The sequence below is a fragment of the Colletotrichum gloeosporioides genome, assembly GCF_011800055.1.
Source record: "Colletotrichum gloeosporioides strain Lc1 chromosome Unknown consensus_66, whole genome shotgun sequence".
Classification (NCBI taxonomy): Eukaryota; Fungi; Ascomycota; class Sordariomycetes; order Glomerellales; family Glomerellaceae; genus Colletotrichum; species Colletotrichum gloeosporioides.
The window spans coordinates 1,485,217-1,501,459 of record NW_025544711.1 but is presented as its reverse complement, the minus strand read 5'-3'; the positions used below and the strand labels follow the sequence as shown (position 1 = coordinate 1,501,459).

At 56.3% G+C, this 16,243-nt stretch overlaps 5 protein-coding genes across 5 annotated transcripts; 3 read left to right on the top strand and 2 right to left on the bottom strand.

Moving 5' to 3' along the window:
• Nucleotides 1-1,134: 1,134 nt before the first annotated feature.
• On the top strand, nt 1,135-2,034 carry GCG54_00015038 (3-oxoacyl-[acyl-carrier-protein] reductase FabG; the record flags this gene model as incomplete). Its single annotated transcript, XM_045414855.1, has 1 exon — nt 1,135-2,034. One exon carries the CDS (start codon nt 1,135-1,137, stop codon nt 2,032-2,034), a length of 900 nt encoding a protein of 299 aa, XP_045260977.1.
• A 709-nt stretch (nt 2,035-2,743) lies between these two features.
• GCG54_00015037 (Poly(A) RNA polymerase protein 2) lies at nt 2,744-5,039 on the top strand (the record flags this gene model as incomplete). Its single annotated transcript, XM_045414854.1, has 4 exons — nt 2,744-2,830; nt 2,965-3,956; nt 4,004-4,712; nt 4,761-5,039. The coding sequence occupies 4 exons, from the start codon at nt 2,744-2,746 to the stop codon at nt 5,037-5,039; spliced, it is 2,067 nt and encodes a 688-aa protein (XP_045260976.1).
• A 3,905-nt stretch (nt 5,040-8,944) lies between these two features.
• GCG54_00015036 (MFS glucose transporter mfs1) lies at nt 8,945-11,299 on the top strand (the record flags this gene model as incomplete). Its single annotated transcript, XM_045414853.1, has 8 exons — nt 8,945-9,116; nt 9,228-9,422; nt 9,471-9,822; nt 9,878-9,884; nt 9,940-10,387; nt 10,443-10,915; nt 10,969-11,049; nt 11,102-11,299. 8 exons carry the CDS (start codon nt 8,945-8,947, stop codon nt 11,297-11,299), a joined length of 1,926 nt encoding a protein of 641 aa, XP_045260975.1.
• A 684-nt stretch (nt 11,300-11,983) lies between these two features.
• GCG54_00015035 (uncharacterized protein) lies at nt 11,984-12,973 on the bottom strand (the record flags this gene model as incomplete). The annotated part of the gene is made up of 2 exons (XM_045414852.1): nt 11,984-12,885; nt 12,937-12,973. The coding sequence occupies 2 exons, from the start codon at nt 12,971-12,973 to the stop codon at nt 11,984-11,986; spliced, it is 939 nt and encodes a 312-aa protein (XP_045260974.1).
• A 554-nt stretch (nt 12,974-13,527) lies between these two features.
• On the bottom strand, nt 13,528-15,603 carry GCG54_00015034 (uncharacterized protein; the record flags this gene model as incomplete). The annotated part of the gene is made up of 1 exon (XM_045414851.1): nt 13,528-15,603. One exon carries the CDS (start codon nt 15,601-15,603, stop codon nt 13,528-13,530), a length of 2,076 nt encoding a protein of 691 aa, XP_045260973.1.
• Nucleotides 15,604-16,243: the final 640 nt, after the last annotated feature.

Below are 16,243 nucleotides of genomic sequence, written 5' to 3'. Positions count from 1 at the left end.
ATCGGCTTACGATGGACTCTTTGCTAGCAACACCCAGGTCTTGCCAACTTCAAGCAAACTTCTAGACTTTATTAGCTGTTGAATCCTGAGATGCTTAATCCTGGGTGCTTGTCGACTTGACCAAATCGCGGCCACAGGAGGAATCGTTCGCACCAGCCTCAAGGCTCGCTTTCCAAGAGCAGACTTTTCGAGGCCCAAAACCCTTGCGTTATTGAAGATTGGTCAGGTCCGTATTCTGGTTATCAGTCATATTTAAAGAATGTAGCCTTTGCGCCCGTGACGACTTGTCTAGCCAAGCTATGTCTGAGCTGTCGCCCTTCTTTCTCATGGGCCTGTCTAGACATTGATTTGGGAGCCCCAAAGAAGCCCCAAAGATTGGGAAAATATGAGGATAAAGATGGCTGAAAAGGGTAGAACCATTATGATACTCCGGTCCCACCTTCTCAAGTATCACTAGGGTTACATGAGAAGTGATATATGTCACAGATCCAAAGAATGGAATTTCAACGGCTGGATCGAAACGCGGCAGGCCTCAGGAATTCGATGCAAAATTGCAACGAGTCCACCTCAAGACGAGTACTGTTATTAACTGCTGGGGAAAGAGAAGGCGGAGCATCGAAACATGAGAGATCTGCTTTTGGTTGCAAGCTGAAAGAATCCCTAGTCTGGACACTGCAACTTGGTGGACGATGATTTCGCAAGCGTCCGAGCGTATGGCTCAACAGTCTGAGCAGGAAGCATTCGAATGGGCATTCGATGAGCTTCAAGCTGCAAACCACGAGTAAAGAATAAAGTGCTCTTTCACCCACAGAGATGCTGATACTCAATTGAACAACCCCAGCGCCGTGACGTATGGGACGACCCCGCCGTCGGAAACCCGCCGCCGGCAGCACGGACCCGCATCGGGCGACTGTCCTCCGCGACCCCGCCGTCTCCGGCATCCTGTCACCCCCTTGCATGACAGTGACATATCGAGGCCGGTTTCCAGCGCCCCGAAGCGTCCCGGCATTTTAACCTCACCCTGTCGTCAGCTTGATCTTTCATTCAAGGCTTCGCTTTGCATCTCACGCGTTTCTCTGCTTCACCAAGGCACTTGATTTAGCGGGATCTTGTTGCAATCAACCCACTCTCACAATGGGCGACCCCACACCCCGCGACCAGCTCTCGAAGCGGGCAATCCCCTTCATGACCCTTGCCAACGGCCTGGAAGGTCTTCCCGGCGCAAAAGCTCGCACAGCATCCGTCTCTGACGACGCCATCTCCCGCTTCGCCCTCCCCGGGACAGCAGTCGTCACGGGCGGCACCGGTGCCATCGCCCTCTCCGTCGTGCGGGCAATGCTCCAGCACGGGCTCACCGGCCTCATGCTCCTCGACTTGAACGTCACATCCGCAGACGCAGTCAAGTCAATCGCGTCCTTGCGCGAGTCCTTCCCCGACGCCAAGATCGAGGCCCTGTCCGTCGATGTCACGGACGAAGAGGGCGTCGGGAAGGCCATGGAGCGCGCTGCCGAGGCGCTGGGCGGGGTCGATTACCTGGTGTGCTTCGCAGGTGTCGTGGGCTGCGTGCATGCGCTGGAGATGCCCGCCGCGCAGTTCCGGAAGATTTTGGACATCAACACGACGGGCGCATTCATCTGCGCGCAGGCCGCTGCGAGGATCATGGTACGGCAAGGGCGCGGCGGAAGAATCGTGTTCACGGCGAGTATCTCGGCGCACCGGGTCAATTACCCGCAGCCGCAGTCGGCATACAACACGAGCAAGGGGGCGTTGTTGATGCTGAAGAGCAGTCTGGCGGCCGAGTGGGCCGGCTACGGGATCAACGTGAACAGCATCAGCCCGGGATACATGGACACCGTGCTGAACGAGGGCGAGGGACTGGCCGAGGCGAGAAGAATGTGGGCAGAGAGGAACCCAGCCGGCAGGATGGGCATGCCGGAAGAGGTTGCCGGAGTTGTCGTGATGCTTTGCTCAAAGGCAGGGAGCTATTTCAACGGAAGTGATCTGGTGGTTGACGGCGGAGGTGTTGTGTTCTAAGGTAGAGCAGGGTCTGTAGATGGGTCAAAAGAGCGCAAGATCTGGACTTGGATAAATAGGTAGACAGAGGTGCTTTCGATTTGAATAGTTTTTTCCATATTCCCCGCTTTTTCTCAAATGAAGCCTTGAACCCAATTGTATACCAAGTAGGCAAGTGACGAACAAAAGATCTTGGTCATCCGAGGTCTTGTAGGATCAGAGAACTCAAGCAAACAGAGCCAGTTATTCGTGTCCTGGCAGTCACCCTGAGGGGAGCAAGTTTTGTCTGTCAGTGTTCATGTAATATCTGTCTGCAGGCTGATCCTTGCTCTAGTGAATTCCGCATGAGCGCAACCAGCCTTTGTCTGGGTTTACACCTGCCTGCTTCTTCAGTGTTGCCTGTGAAGAATTGAAAACGGACACCAGCAGAAAGACAAAGATCGGTGACAGGCTTTGCGCACGACCCCACCTGAGATAAGACACCTACCGCACCTTAGATAAGGCCGGTCATGGTCACGTGGTGTTATCGATACGGCTATCTTAGGGCACCTGAATTCTCGTAATGGGTCCCATCTTGACGTCGCCCTCCCGAAATTTGTTTCAGTGCTGAGTGCTGTTGCTCAAAGTTCAACGCGTCAACACCAGTATCCACACCACAACGCGTACACGATGAGCTCATACAGACCATCATACCCACCTCGGAGAGGTAATCGCGACAGCAATCGCAACCATGGCCGTGATCGCTACGATTCCCGCCAAAGCCACCAGGGTCCTCCCGGGGCTGGTGATAGCTGGCGCAATCCCTGGCCAGAGGACCGTGAGTATCGCCGCCGTTCCCGATCTCGATCACCACCGAGGCACTCCGGCCACTATGATTCTTACAGAGGAGGCGACACAGGTCGAAGATCCGGTGGCTATGATGGCTACAGACCCGACTCGCGACCCCCTCAGGGCGACTTCACTTTCCGCATGGACAAGCCCTCCGGCGTGGGCGACATCGGCGACTCCTACCGCCCTGGTCAGGGTAACGCGCGACGAAACGGTCGCGGTCGCGGCCGCGGAGGTCCCTATGGAAGAGGTCGTGGCGGATATCAGAAAATCATTCCCGCCGAGCGCGAGCTTCTGAAGTCTCGCCGCGACGGCGTCGATGAGAATCTCGTCAATGACGCCGATGGCGGCGCCAAGTATCGCGACATAGACGAGCTTTCGGACGACGAGGAGGCCGACATGGACATCTCGGACAACTCTGACGACGACTCGGGTGAGCCTTCCAACAAGCGAGTCCGCCGCGACGACAACGACGAAAGCGGCAACAGCGTGCCCAAGTGGTCCAACCCAGATCCGTACACCGCACTCCCCCCGCCCGACGCCGACAAGGAGCGCAAGAAGAAGGACATGGTCAAGATGATTCGCAAAGCTCGCGTCGACGACACTGCTGCCGACAAGCTTGCTGCGAGCACCGAGGCCGAGGAGTTCATTTCCTTTGACATGGATGGTGGCGACGATGGCGAGGAGGAGGAAATCATTCTGCCTCCTTCCAAATCGCCAACTCCTCCACCGCCCCCGCCGTCCCTTCCTGCTCCTCCTGCCCCCCCTCCTTCCCTGCCTGCCGCTGGTGTGTTCAGAGAGCCGCCTACTGCTCCCCGCCACGATCAGGCCTCCAACGGTCACTTCAACGCTTCTGCCGCTTCTACGGCACCTTCCAACCCCAACAGCAACCGACCGGCCCTTCCTCCGAAGCCAGTCGTGGCCGACGACGCACTTGGCTCGCGCAAGCGCACTGTCGATGACCAGATCAAGCCACCCACCTACGGCCCTCTGAGGAAGATGAACAAGATGCCCGTCGGTGGTGACATACTTCCCGAATGGCAAGTCACCAGGCACGAGGACCCTACGCCCTGGATCAAGGCAGACCATTCCAAATCGTCGGACATTAGCGTTTGGTGAGTTTGACAGTCCACCCCGACAGCCCCGTACTGACCCGTCTCAGGCTGCACAAGGAAGTTGTGGATTTCTACGAAATGGTCAGGCCTCGTGAATTTGAGCATGCCATGCGCAGCCGACTCGTCGAAAAGCTTCGCAGGGCTTTGAGAACAAGCCGCAACTACAGAGACCACGATCTCGAGCCGTTCGGATCGTTCATGTCAGGTTTGTATCTTCCCACGGCCGACATGGACTTGGTTGTCTGTGCTAAGCGCTGGATCAACGGCGGTCCTTCGGAGTTCTTTGGTATGAAGCCCCTCAGAAACTTTGGCAAGTTCCTGTCCAGCTGTAGAATTTCCAACTACAGCACCATGGAGTTCATTGGTCACGCGAAGGTGCCCTTGGTCAAGTACATTGACACCCAAACCGGTTTGAGAGTCGACATCTCGTTTGACCGTCTTGATGGTCCCCAAGCCATCAAGACATTTGCTGCGTGGAAGGAACAGTACCCGGCAATGCCTATCCTCGTCACCATGATCAAGCACTTCCTCGTCATGCGTGGCCTCAACGAGCCTGTCAACGGAGGCATCGGCAGTTTCACCGTCACTTGCATGGTCGTCAGCATGCTTCAGCTCATGCCCCAGGTTCAAAGCCGAAACCTCGTCCCTGAGCATCACCTTGGTGAAATGCTCATGGAATTCTTCGATCTTTACGGAAACAGATTCGACTATACGAACACGGCTATCCGTCTGAACCCTCCCGGATACATGCACAAGGTACGTCCCCCGTCGGATGCATTAGCATGGGTCTAACACCCCCATCAGACCAAAGTTCCCGATGTCGTCTACAAGAATCGCGACCGCCTCTCTGTGATTGACCCTAACAACCCTGCCAACGACATTTCGGGCGGCTCTAGCAACGCCGGCCGCATCTTGGGAGAGTTCCGTTACGCGTACCAGAGGCTACAGAAGAGAATGGCGGAGCTGTCGCAGCTTAGCTCCCGCGCCAGCCAGCCGACCAGTATCCTCGAGGCGATCTACGCCGGCAATTACTCATCGTTCCGCAACCAGCGCGCACACCTTCGCAGACTTCACGACCAGTGACTGAAGATGATGGCACGATCGAGAGACATGAACGATGGTTCGACATGTGATGTTGTTCAAATTCGGCGGGCCTCTTCGAATGTTGTGGGGAGGACTTCTCGGGCTACAGGAACATTTGCTATACACACTGCGTTGCTTACACGGGGTACGGACAAGGCCTCCGTACAGAAAATAGTACGGAGATGGAGTCAGGAGAGGCGGCTGTTTTCATCGATACCCCCGTTACCCTCAGCCCGACCGATCAGCGCCGGGCTAGAGACCTTCAGAGGTTTTTGCAGTTTCATTTTGACGAAACGAGTTGTATGATAACGGGGAAGTTGGCGGCATGGATTGACTTTATAGGCCCGGGTCTCTCTACGTCCCCTGGTACGGGCCGCCAACTCTTCACGGCACGGGCCAGCCCTAGTGGGCATTGAATCAAAGAAAGGACATTCTACATTAGAAAGCTAACCGATGCAGCGTTACCGGTTCCCATCGCGGGAGCGGTAGAACGCCACCCGCCTGCGCTCCCCATCCCATGCTGACGATTCACAGGACTGTTCTCGCAGCTTCCTCGGAAGCTTGCGCGGGCTCTTCGCGATGAGGCGGCCTGGGTCCCTGGCGACGGGGATCCGGTCCGGTGATGACTTGCAAACCTGGCAGCGTCCCTTCGGGGCGCCGCCGCTTTTCTCACTGCACTCTGCTGCCTTGTGCACGGATGTGGAGAGGAAATGGTCTCTGGACCTCAAGTGGGTTGTATGGTGCATGACATGAATGGGCGGCTATGGAAGACCTAGTTGAGCGGCAGTGAACGACCGTCGCGATGAGGCTCAGGCATGATATTTGGCTGTCCATCAGGCCAGTCGAGTATTTGACTTTCCCGTATGAGTCTTGCGACATGGAGACAAGTCACGTTTTGCCAGACACCCAACCCTGCACCAGTGCCATCACGTCGCAGAACTTGTTAGCAGGCTATTCACGGGCAGGCGAAATGAGCAGACTGTTTGCCGCTCAGCCCTGGGATGGCGCTGACGACAGCCAAGCCGCAACCGAGACGAGCAACAGGAGTGCTGACATGAGGGGGAGCCGGGTGTCCCTTGTCCGCCGAGTTCGCTGCCACTAGTTCCCGACTGGGAGCTTGTCGGGGTAACGAGCTCAGACAGGACGTCTTCGACCTCTGCTTTCTCTGGCTGGCTTCGTTGGTCAGGCAGCTGCGAGGCTGCCCCTTGACCATCAGGTTCCCCCGCGGAGCCAGGGGACAGCAAGCGGGGAGGTTCGCAGAGCCTGCAATCGGAGCGAAGCAGCGCCGAGATCACGTCGAAGTGGTTGCGTCTAGTTGACCAAGCAAGATGGAGACGAGGCAGATGGACCGTTTGCTTGGGACCGTTGGCGGGGGTGCATGGCAGCATTTGACAGATCGGGGTCCCGGCGACAGGCCGACGGGGGGTTACATTGTCGAAAGCTTCTCGCTTTCGTGTTGCTTGAGGTAGGGCCTGTCGTGCCAGGGCATGGGCGTCGCACCGAATCGGCGCGAGAATGCACGGAATGAGGATGTCCTGTAGCTTGATAGCGACCAAGACGGAGATACTTGGAGCACGTAACTCAGACTTCGGGGTAACGTTGCAGCGCGGATTCCTCCAAGCGTGAGAGGGCGCGTAGGTCACCGAAGCGTGGACAAGCCACCGCGAAGGTCTTCAGTTTTTTCGCGCGCATGGTGACGAGAAGAACTTTGTGAAATGAGTCGGGGTCGTGAGGTGCAGTAGTGTAGTCGATTTGTTGATCTCCAGCAGACGGGTTGGTGATGGGGGGCCATCCGGTGGTGGGCCGTACTTCGGGTCTCCTGCGGCGTGCCTCGGCCGATGCCAGGGCAAAATCGTCGTGTTCGGCGCGATGGTAGGGGGTGGTCTCCAAGAAGGTCGTTGCAAAGTTTTCTCCCCCGTTGACCAGATGAATTCTGCACGGAAAAGCGTGGGAATGGGCAGTTGCGGCGGGTTGAATGATTTCTTTGCAAGCGGTCCATACAAGGTGCGGGAGGCAGGCGAGCTTTCAGTGGGTCAGTTTAGGTAATGGAGCCTGAAGCGACGGCAGCCAATGGGTATCTCAGAAGAAAAGCCTGGGTTGATGTACATGGTATGGACGACCCGTCTCGGAGATGTGGTCCGACAAATGGCCCGCAAAACAAGGACGGGAGGCAGGCGATTGTGGGCCTCCCGGTCGAGCTCGGGGGGCATTCCCCCGCATGTGCTCCATCAAGCAGAGAGGTATCTTATGTATGCGTTATGTGCAATACCTTGGGTGGTGGCATGAGATGTTTGGTGACTTGCCCTCAGGCATTGGATTTGTGAGGAAATGATGGATTTGTCCTCTGCGAGCATGTGGCACAGGGGTCACGAGGTATGGCCGCGGTCGTGTTCTCGGTGGATTGGGCGCGGTGTGCGGTCTGCGGCACAGGTTTTGCGATCTTGGCCGGGGCGGAGGGCTTCGATTCGATCGCGGCACAGCGGGTGGGTGGCTTGCAGGAGGGCGTTTGATGTGCAGTATTAGCTGCGGCATAACGGCGGCAGAGGAGCGGGCTGGCGCTGGTCGCCTACTGTTGATACCGCTTTGGGGGATGTCTTGGGAGGATGTAAGATGAGGCCGGTGGCTTGTGGAGGGAGCGAATGGGGAGGGGGAATGTCGAGTCACAGTGTGGGAATAGTGAATGGTTACATGCCCGCAAAGATGAGAGAGGTAAGGGACGGGGAAGCAGGAGCCTTGCGTGGAGCACTCCTGCGTTTTTGCCAAGAGGCTGGCTCTTCTGTCCAATTCTGCAGATCACGGGACAAGACACAGCGAAACGAAGGCGAAGGAAGGACACGCCGACGGTGGTACGACATCTGCCCGTCTTTGGCCCGGCCTGTCACCGCAGAGCAGGGCAACTTGGACGGCGTCTTTCCTCGTGTCTTTCCCGTCCGGGTATCATTTACCAAAGAGCTAGCTGCCTGTCAGTCAGTCAGTCAGTCTGTGCGGTCGTTTGGTTTGACTTACCTACCTTAACTTACCTTACTAGGTGCTTGACCTTATTGGTAGCTTGTCTCTTCTTTTTGTGGCTGTTCACGTTTCCTTCGGGTGCGGGGAAAAGCGGCCGTGAGGATTGGCCCGTCGCATCATGGAGGGTGGGCGTGGTGTCTGTAGAGGTACGTACCTGACATTGAACACTGAAGGATCCAATGCCTGCACTGCACCACTGCACCGACTGAGGTGACTTGAGCTCTCTCCACGTCTCCACTCCACTGTCTTTTCTGCGGGGCTCACTGTTTTGGCGACATCACTAACAGCCAGACCACGACGAACGACACTGGACAGACCACACAAGGCAGACCAGGCTGTCTATCCTATGGATCCGTACGTACGATGAACGGCGGTACGCGTCTTTGCAGCACCACCAACACGAGCACAGCATGAGACATTCAGGATCCAACAGCCCCCAAGGCTCACGGTTCAAGGCAACCAACACCGCCCGTGTGGCATTGGATCTGGCCGAGCTTTTCGTCTCGCTGCAATGTCGCTGTAAGCTCACGCCCTTGGCCCTGTTCTTGCTTGGCGGCACCATCGCCAATCGTCCCATGTCTTCGGCCACTCGCAGCCCCTTACCGCCAGCCCTCTGCTCCTCTCACACTTAGGTTTGCGACTCTGACGCTGCTGCCCTTCTCCGCACTTTGCCTCCCACACCCAATCCCAGTCCCCGGATCATCAATGGATGGCACTTTGGGGGATCAGAGGTGACGAGACGGGAGCTCCTGATTCCCCACGACTCACGCTGCCAGTGTTGGCTGTTCCCCGCCATGTTGGACCATCCTTCTCGAACCTCCTCGCCCGGCTCCAAGGATTGATCATCACCCCCTCGCTTCCTCCGCGCCTGCGTCCATCCACCCTTGACCGATCGTATGCCACGGGACGGCCAATCCTCCACACCAACCTTGTCCATCCCATGCGCCAACTTTTGCATTCGGTCCGTCCAATCCATCGCCCAGGGGTTTCTCCTCTGCCGAGACTGTCCAGTCCAATGTCAGTCGACGCCGCATCCCGGTGCGACGGGGGTCGCGTCCTTTCCAGCTTGTGACTCGGAGCTCATTACATGAGACATCTGCACCGTCCCGTCTCTGCCTTGTCCTCCCCTGCCCTGCTTCCAGACTGCTACTTTAACTTTCGGACGCGCCCACCTGCGAGCCCTCTGGAAGAAAGCCACGAGGGTTCCCTTCATCAACCCAGTCCATCTCATCACACATCCCGCAACCTGTCCAACACAGACTGGTACTCCGAATACAACACAACTGGATACACCTCACACAGACTCGCCACGCGCGGCCGTGAATATGTGGAAGTTTACCAACGTCTACGCCATTTGCGGTTTTGCCGCCATTGGTACGCTCCAGCCTCGCTCTCACTTCTGCCAGCTCTAACCATGTCCAGGTGGCGGACTCTTCGGCTTCGATATCAGCTCCATGAGTGGTGTCCTCGGGACCCAGGCATACAAGCGATACTTCAATGACCCCAAGGAATACGCCCAGGGTGGTATCACCGCCGCCATGCCCGCCGGCTCCCTCGTCGGCTCTCTCGTCTCCTCCTTCATCGCCGACAAGTACTCCAGAAAGATTGCGCTGCAATTCTCCTGCTTGCTCTGGGTCCTTGGCGCCATTCTCCAGTGCGCTTCCGTCAACGTCGCTATGCTCTGCGTCGGCCGTGTCATTGCTGGAATGTGCGTCGGTATTGCCTCATCCATCGTGCCTGTGTATCAGTCAGAGATCGCTCCCAAGGAGATTCGGTAAGCTCCCAAAAGCACTGAGAACTTCAGGAGAGTCATGCTAACGAACTCACAGTGGTCGCGTAAGTTCTTGACGAGGTTTTCCTTCCAACCATTGTCATGCTAATATTACTTTAGGTTGTGAGTTTGCAACAGTGGGCCATCACTTGGGGTATCCTCATTCAATACTTCATCCAATACGGTGCTGCCTCGGGTATCGGAGGAGGCCCCAACGACCCAGATCAGCCAACCGCAGCTTTCCGCATTCCTTGGGGCGTACAAATGGTGCCTGCCGTCATCCTGTTCTTTGGTCTCTTTTTCTGCCCTTACAGCCCTCGTTGGCTCGCCGCTCACGACCGCTGGGACGAGGCGATCAAAGTTCTCGCGAGCCTTCACGGACACGGCGACGTGAACCACCCCAAGGTCCTTGCCCAGTACCAAGAGATTGAGGAGGCCCTCCGCTTCGAGCGCGAGGAGAAGATCAACAGCTTCAAGGCGCTTGTAGCCCCGCGCATGTACAAGCGTGTGCTCCTGGGTATGAGCATCCAAATGTGGTCCCAATTGAGCGGAATGAACATCATGATGTGTAAGTTGACAGTCGCTGCTTCGAAACAGTAAGATGAGAAACTGACCTCCAATAGACTATATCGTCTACATCATGCAAGGCGCCAACATGGGTAACCCGCTCATGACCGCCTCCATCCAATACGTCATCAACGTCGCCCTCACCCTACCGGCGATCCTCTTCATGGACAGAATTGGCCGTCGTCCGCTTCTCGTTGGCGGAGCTTTCATGATGATGACCTGGCTGTTCATCTCCGGCGCGCTGCAGCAGTACTACGGCCAGGCCAACGTTGGCGACCTGGTCACCACCGAGAACGAGTCTGTATCCTGGATCATTGTCGACAACCACTCCGTCTCAGCCGCCGTCGTCTCCTGCTCGTACCTCTTCGTTGCCACGTTCGCCACCACCTGGGGTCCCGTTTCATGGACTTACCCTGCCGAGATTTTCCCCAGCAAGATTCGTGCCAAGGCCGTCTCTCTTGCGACCTCCACTAACTGGTTCTGGAACATGGTCCTGGCGTTTGCCGTGCCGCCCCTGTTGTGGAACATTGTAAGTTCACAGTAAAAGCTACCCGGAAGACGAATGCTAACCCATCTGCACAGAACTACAAGATGTATTACATCTTCGCCACCTTTAACGCCTGCGCCTTCCTCCACACTGCCTTCTTCGCTCCCGAGACCAAGGTTCGTATTCCTTTTCGCAATTCGGTCTACTGGACGCTAACAGCTCAAACAGGGCTTCACCCTCGAGGAGATGGACGACGTCTTCAACTCCGGCCTCCCCGCCTGGAAGACCCACAAGAAGAAGTCCCGCCTCGACGAGCTCGAGAACGAAATCGCCACCGGAAACCTCAAGGTCGCCCGCCCCCACGGCGCCATCGAGACAGAGGACGTCACTCACGAGACCGAGAAGAAGGGTACCAGCGCTGTTTAAAGACGCGATTCGTTTACTTGCTATATATAATATCTACGCGATGATTGTCTAGGAGGATGATTACGATGAAAATAGGGGGGGAGTGAAGGGGGAATGAGGAGGCGGATGGGATCGATGACTTTGGCAAAGATACCACTGTAATGCGCTCAAAGGACGTTCTGGGTTTATTTTACTTCGATAAGGTACCAACCATAATATCAGGTTAATAGCACTTCCAGCGGCTTGCCGGCTGCAGAGTTATTAACCACTTCTGACCACCACCAATTGGCTCACTCATCAAGTAACAGGGACGTCTGATGCACCGTTTGCCCGCCGAGGCTGATCTCGTCTGTTGTACACAATCAGACGCCGCCGAGTCACCGGATTTCTAGTTTTCACACATTAACGATCTCTCATTTGCGGCCGGGGTGTACTAGTATGAGATCGCCCAAACCCATCCTAGGGTTGAATCTCAAAGCACAGGATCCGTAATTCTTCCACACGCGCTCCATTTCCATCCGAAAGAACAGGAGATAGAGTTGGTGGTGCACAAACATGCAGTATTATGGGGCCCGACTTTTGTTTGGGCTGCATCTGATACATCTTGCGGCATTCCTCTAGTGTGAAAAGCACATCACAAAGTTAGATCGACGACATGTGGTCGTATATTGCCTGCGCAACAATGTGACTTATTTCACGCTTGTATCAGTACCCGTCCGCAATCCCATCGGCTTCCTCCCGTGCCCTGCGTTCCCCGTCCGCCGCCCACCACCACCGGTGCGACTCGTCGTGGCCCGATGCGCCATCGTCTTCACAACAATCCCAGGGCTTGGGGCTGAGGATGTAGTGGACGTTCTTGACTTCCTCATCTCTCCATATGACGTCGTGCACGCCGCGCCACCGCAGCGTCTTCAGCGCATTGTACACATACGGCAACCCGACCCACCGCCCTCGAAACAGATCCGCAAGCAGGTCCTGGTCGGGAAACACCCACTCCGCAGGCGCGCTCTCGACGCGCGCCGCTATCGCGCCGTAGTGCGCCGCGGAAGGGACCACGACGAGGAGGCCGCTGTTCAGCAGGCCGAGCGGCCGCGGGGCGCGGTCCGCTTCGTCGGTCTGGGCCGCGGCGGGGTCCGCGTGGTGCGCCGTGAACGGGCAGCTGGCCGGGACCCAGCTCGGCGGGTAGTGGGGCTTTTTGAGCGGGTTGCAGGTGCACGCGTGGCCGGCGGCGAAGACCTTTGTGCCGGCGGTGCTGGCGGCGGGGTTCAGGGGCGGGTGCGTCATCAGCTCGTCCATGTTCCTGCGCACGAGCATGTCGCAGTCGAGGAGGACGACGCGGGTGTACGCGGTGAGGGAGAAGACGGTTAGTTTGGTCCAGGTGTCTTCGAACCGCGGCTCGCGCGTGTAGTCTCTCGTGCCTGCGGGGCGGAGGCGCGGGACCTGGTGGAGGGGGATGCCCCGCGCGGCGATGGCGGCGCGGCCCTCCTCGGGGAAGGAGTCTGTGTGCAGGGCGATGAAGGGGTAGACTGTGTTTGAGGAGACGAGGGAATGGTGCAAGGTGAGGAGCCCGGGGAGATAGCTCATGCTTGTGATGAGACTGGCCCAGACTAAGACGGAGTCAGCGTGGTGAGGCTCACGGCTTGGACTGCGAATCATACCTTTGTCTGATTGGACAACCCTTCCGGTTTGTGACATTTCTTCAGTCATGTTTCCGCGCTGGGTCGGAGTAATTTCTGACAGGGAGAACGAAGGCATATATGAGCATCGTATGTCGTATATGTATTCGAGCCGTTCGTCCCTTGCTTCGGGAGCCTCGCATTGGGCGGTGGAGCAGAGATGGGCCTTTCGGCCGTTCGTTACCTTAGCTACACGTCGTGGAACGAACACAGGGCCACTCTCGGCAGCGTAAAGCCGATGAATCGTCTGCAGTCCTGATCCCATCTGTAGCTAGTAGCTCTGCATCGCTGAGACACACTTTGGTTTCCTACTTCCTGTTTCGATGACACTCGCATAGCCAAGCCCGCGTATTTCCGCTGACCCAAATTACACGACATTAGGGCGTCGGATGGCTCTAGGATATGAAAGCACTCAATTGTTAAGTGGAGGCTTCTAAAGTTCTCTCATGGATGCAACACTGCATCAGGAAGCCATTAGTGTCAAGGTGCAGACGATGACCCACTGTGGTCTTTGCCGGTTGAGGTTTGGGTTTAGGGGAATTCTTTGATGCCATTATCTCCAGGCAAACGACATTAGTGAAACACCTCAGGCCTCGTAAACCCATTATCCGGATAGACGTTCTCACCCATGGACATCGTGCCATCTTCATGAACAACCAAGTTGCCCTTTCCAATGTCGACGGTACCTTCTTCGCCGTCTTCCTTGCACTCGTTTTGCGGCAAGTAGTAGTAAGAATCCAGCTTCCGAATCCCCGGATTCCAGTACCGCGACCAAGGCCTCATCTTGCGTTGACTCCCCACCGCGAAATCTTCAAGCAACGCCGCAAAGTTGTGGTAGGGTATCATCTCGGCGAACCAGGCAGTCCACAGAACGACTCCCCACTCGAGCTTGCGAAAAGCGTCGACGCTGCCGTAGACCTCTTCGACGACCCGGCGGAGCGTGCTTTTCTCTCCCTCCGGCAGAGGGTCATAAACCTCGAAAAAGGCTGCCTTGGCCTCCGCGACAAACTTCGGCTCAACCAACAAGACGTACCCATCGTGGCTGGTGTCCTGGCTTATCCTAACTGAGCGGCGGATCATGGGCCATTCGATGGAAGGATGAGGCAAGTGGTGGTCGGGGAGGAGCTCAAGCTGGATGGGGACAGGCCAGTAGCTGCTGTCAGCAAGCCCAACATCGGTGATCGGGCACAAAAGCCGGATCAGCTGTGTCTCGTTCCACCAAATCGGGCCCATGCCGTTCGTCGCCCGCAGAAAGGCTTTGTACTGCTCCGGCAAAGGGGCCGTGAGCTCAAGCTTTTGTTCAAGGTCCGCGATTTCCTGATGAGACGGAACGGGACGCCGCAGCAGCGTCTCTGGCCTTGTGATCTTGTCCTCGTCCCTCTCCATCGCGCCCGCATCGGCGGCGATTCTCTCCTCCGAGTTATGCTCAGGCCAGTACGGCGCGTTTGCCCTTGTGTTTTCGTCGATTGCCCGCACAAGCTCTGCAACGGTGGCGCCGGCGTATGGTCTCGTCGGGCCGGTCTCGAGTCTTTTGGTGAGCATGTCGCAGCCTGTCTGGGCTGCTCTGCGGATGTGATCGACGTCGATGTCGAGTTCTTTGACGAGGGTGTTGTTGGTGGTCGTGTTGTGCTCGAACCAGCCCCTCTGCCACAGCCGTCTCATGCAGCCAAGCATGGGCAACTGGTCCTGCGCATAATGGTTTTCAGCAATGGCCTTGCCCCATGAGTTGATGTAGTTGAAATTGTACGCGTGCGCATCTTCTGGATCTCTTATTTCCTTGCTCCAAACATCTTCCCCCACATCATCGTCATCATCCAGAAAAAACTCATCAACAACGTCGTCTTCATCCTGCTTCTCCTCGCTCTCTTCTGAGCTTTCCTCCCCCTCACCGCTCTCCAGTCTTGTGTCGTCCTGGTCTTGTCGATGTCGTGGAAAAGTGAGCCGCACAGCAAGATCAAGAGTTAGAGCTCGCCCTGTGGACTTCACAACCTGGTTCATCGACCACGGCGCCAGCATCCGCTCCCAGAGGAGCCAAAACTGTCTCAAGCGTTGCGGAATTGGCCCATGGGGGTTCGCCCTATTCATACCCCTACTACCCATTTCAGAAACAAGTTGAAGCGTCTCGTCGTCCTCGCGCCACGTATGGCCGAACCTGTTACAGACGCAAAGACGCGCATACCGCTCCAAGGCATCCAGAGTTGTTTCTTCCCCATCTGGACTCACGTTTGAATCGTCGCTTCCCAGCGGTTCGGGTCCCGGAGACGCCCACACCGGCCAGGAACCGGTTTTCTCCCAAGCGAAAGCAAACACAGCTCGTGTGAACGGGTCCGGTCGTGGCGGGGGCACACTGATTGCGTACCTTGCTGTATCTCCCTTGGCAAGATAGCACGACTTGCCGTAATCTTCGGAGCCCTTTTCAGGACCGACTTCGTAGAGATCGAACGGCGGGATCCCATGGGTATGCAGAATCTCCAGCAGACGTGTGCCTTCAGTCACCAGGCCCAGTACCGCCAGACTCACAGCTGTCTCGCGCACACGCTCGACAACGAGGCACAGGAACCGCTCTTGTACGATCTCAGTTGGGTCGACGAGGTGCCGTATGAAGTAGTTGATTTTCTCCTCATCACCAATATTAGTCCTCTCAGACATTTTAAAAGCCACTACCAAATGATGAAATTGAATGACGAAAATTGAGTGGAAGGCGAAAATATAACTCATCTACTGAACTTCCCCTCAATTCAGTTTGACTCTAGCCATGCGAGAATGACGTCAGCGGTGTTTTTGGTGGACAATTTCTTGAAAAAAAGATGCAGTGAATGCTGACAGACGTTCAGCTCAGGCAGCTGCGTTTGCGCAGCAGCCATTTTATTGGCGCGCCAAGGTCCGAGTCGAGAGCAACAGACCGCCGAAGCCTTCGCTGCAAAGCAAAGAGGGGAATTGGTTAATTTCGACTGGGTCCCAGAACTTAACAAGACTTTGAGGCATCGGTATTTTTTGTCCACTGAAACATTATTGTGTATAAAGAGCAGCTTGCATTGAAGTCCCACAGGAATACATGCTGCGGATCGGTTCCCCCGCAAAGGACGGGAAAGCGGTCAAGTAACGGCTGCCTGGAGCCTTGCAACGGAATAAGAGAGAAAAAGCAACGACTTTAAGAGAAGCGAAGTTGGGAGCCGATCTTGGCGCCTTTTTAGGAAATGAGCACCACCAAATCCAGCTTAGCAACCATCAGCAGCCCCAGTTGCCAAGGGCCCCCGTAAGGCTGATTTTGGAAAGGTCGGCAACATTG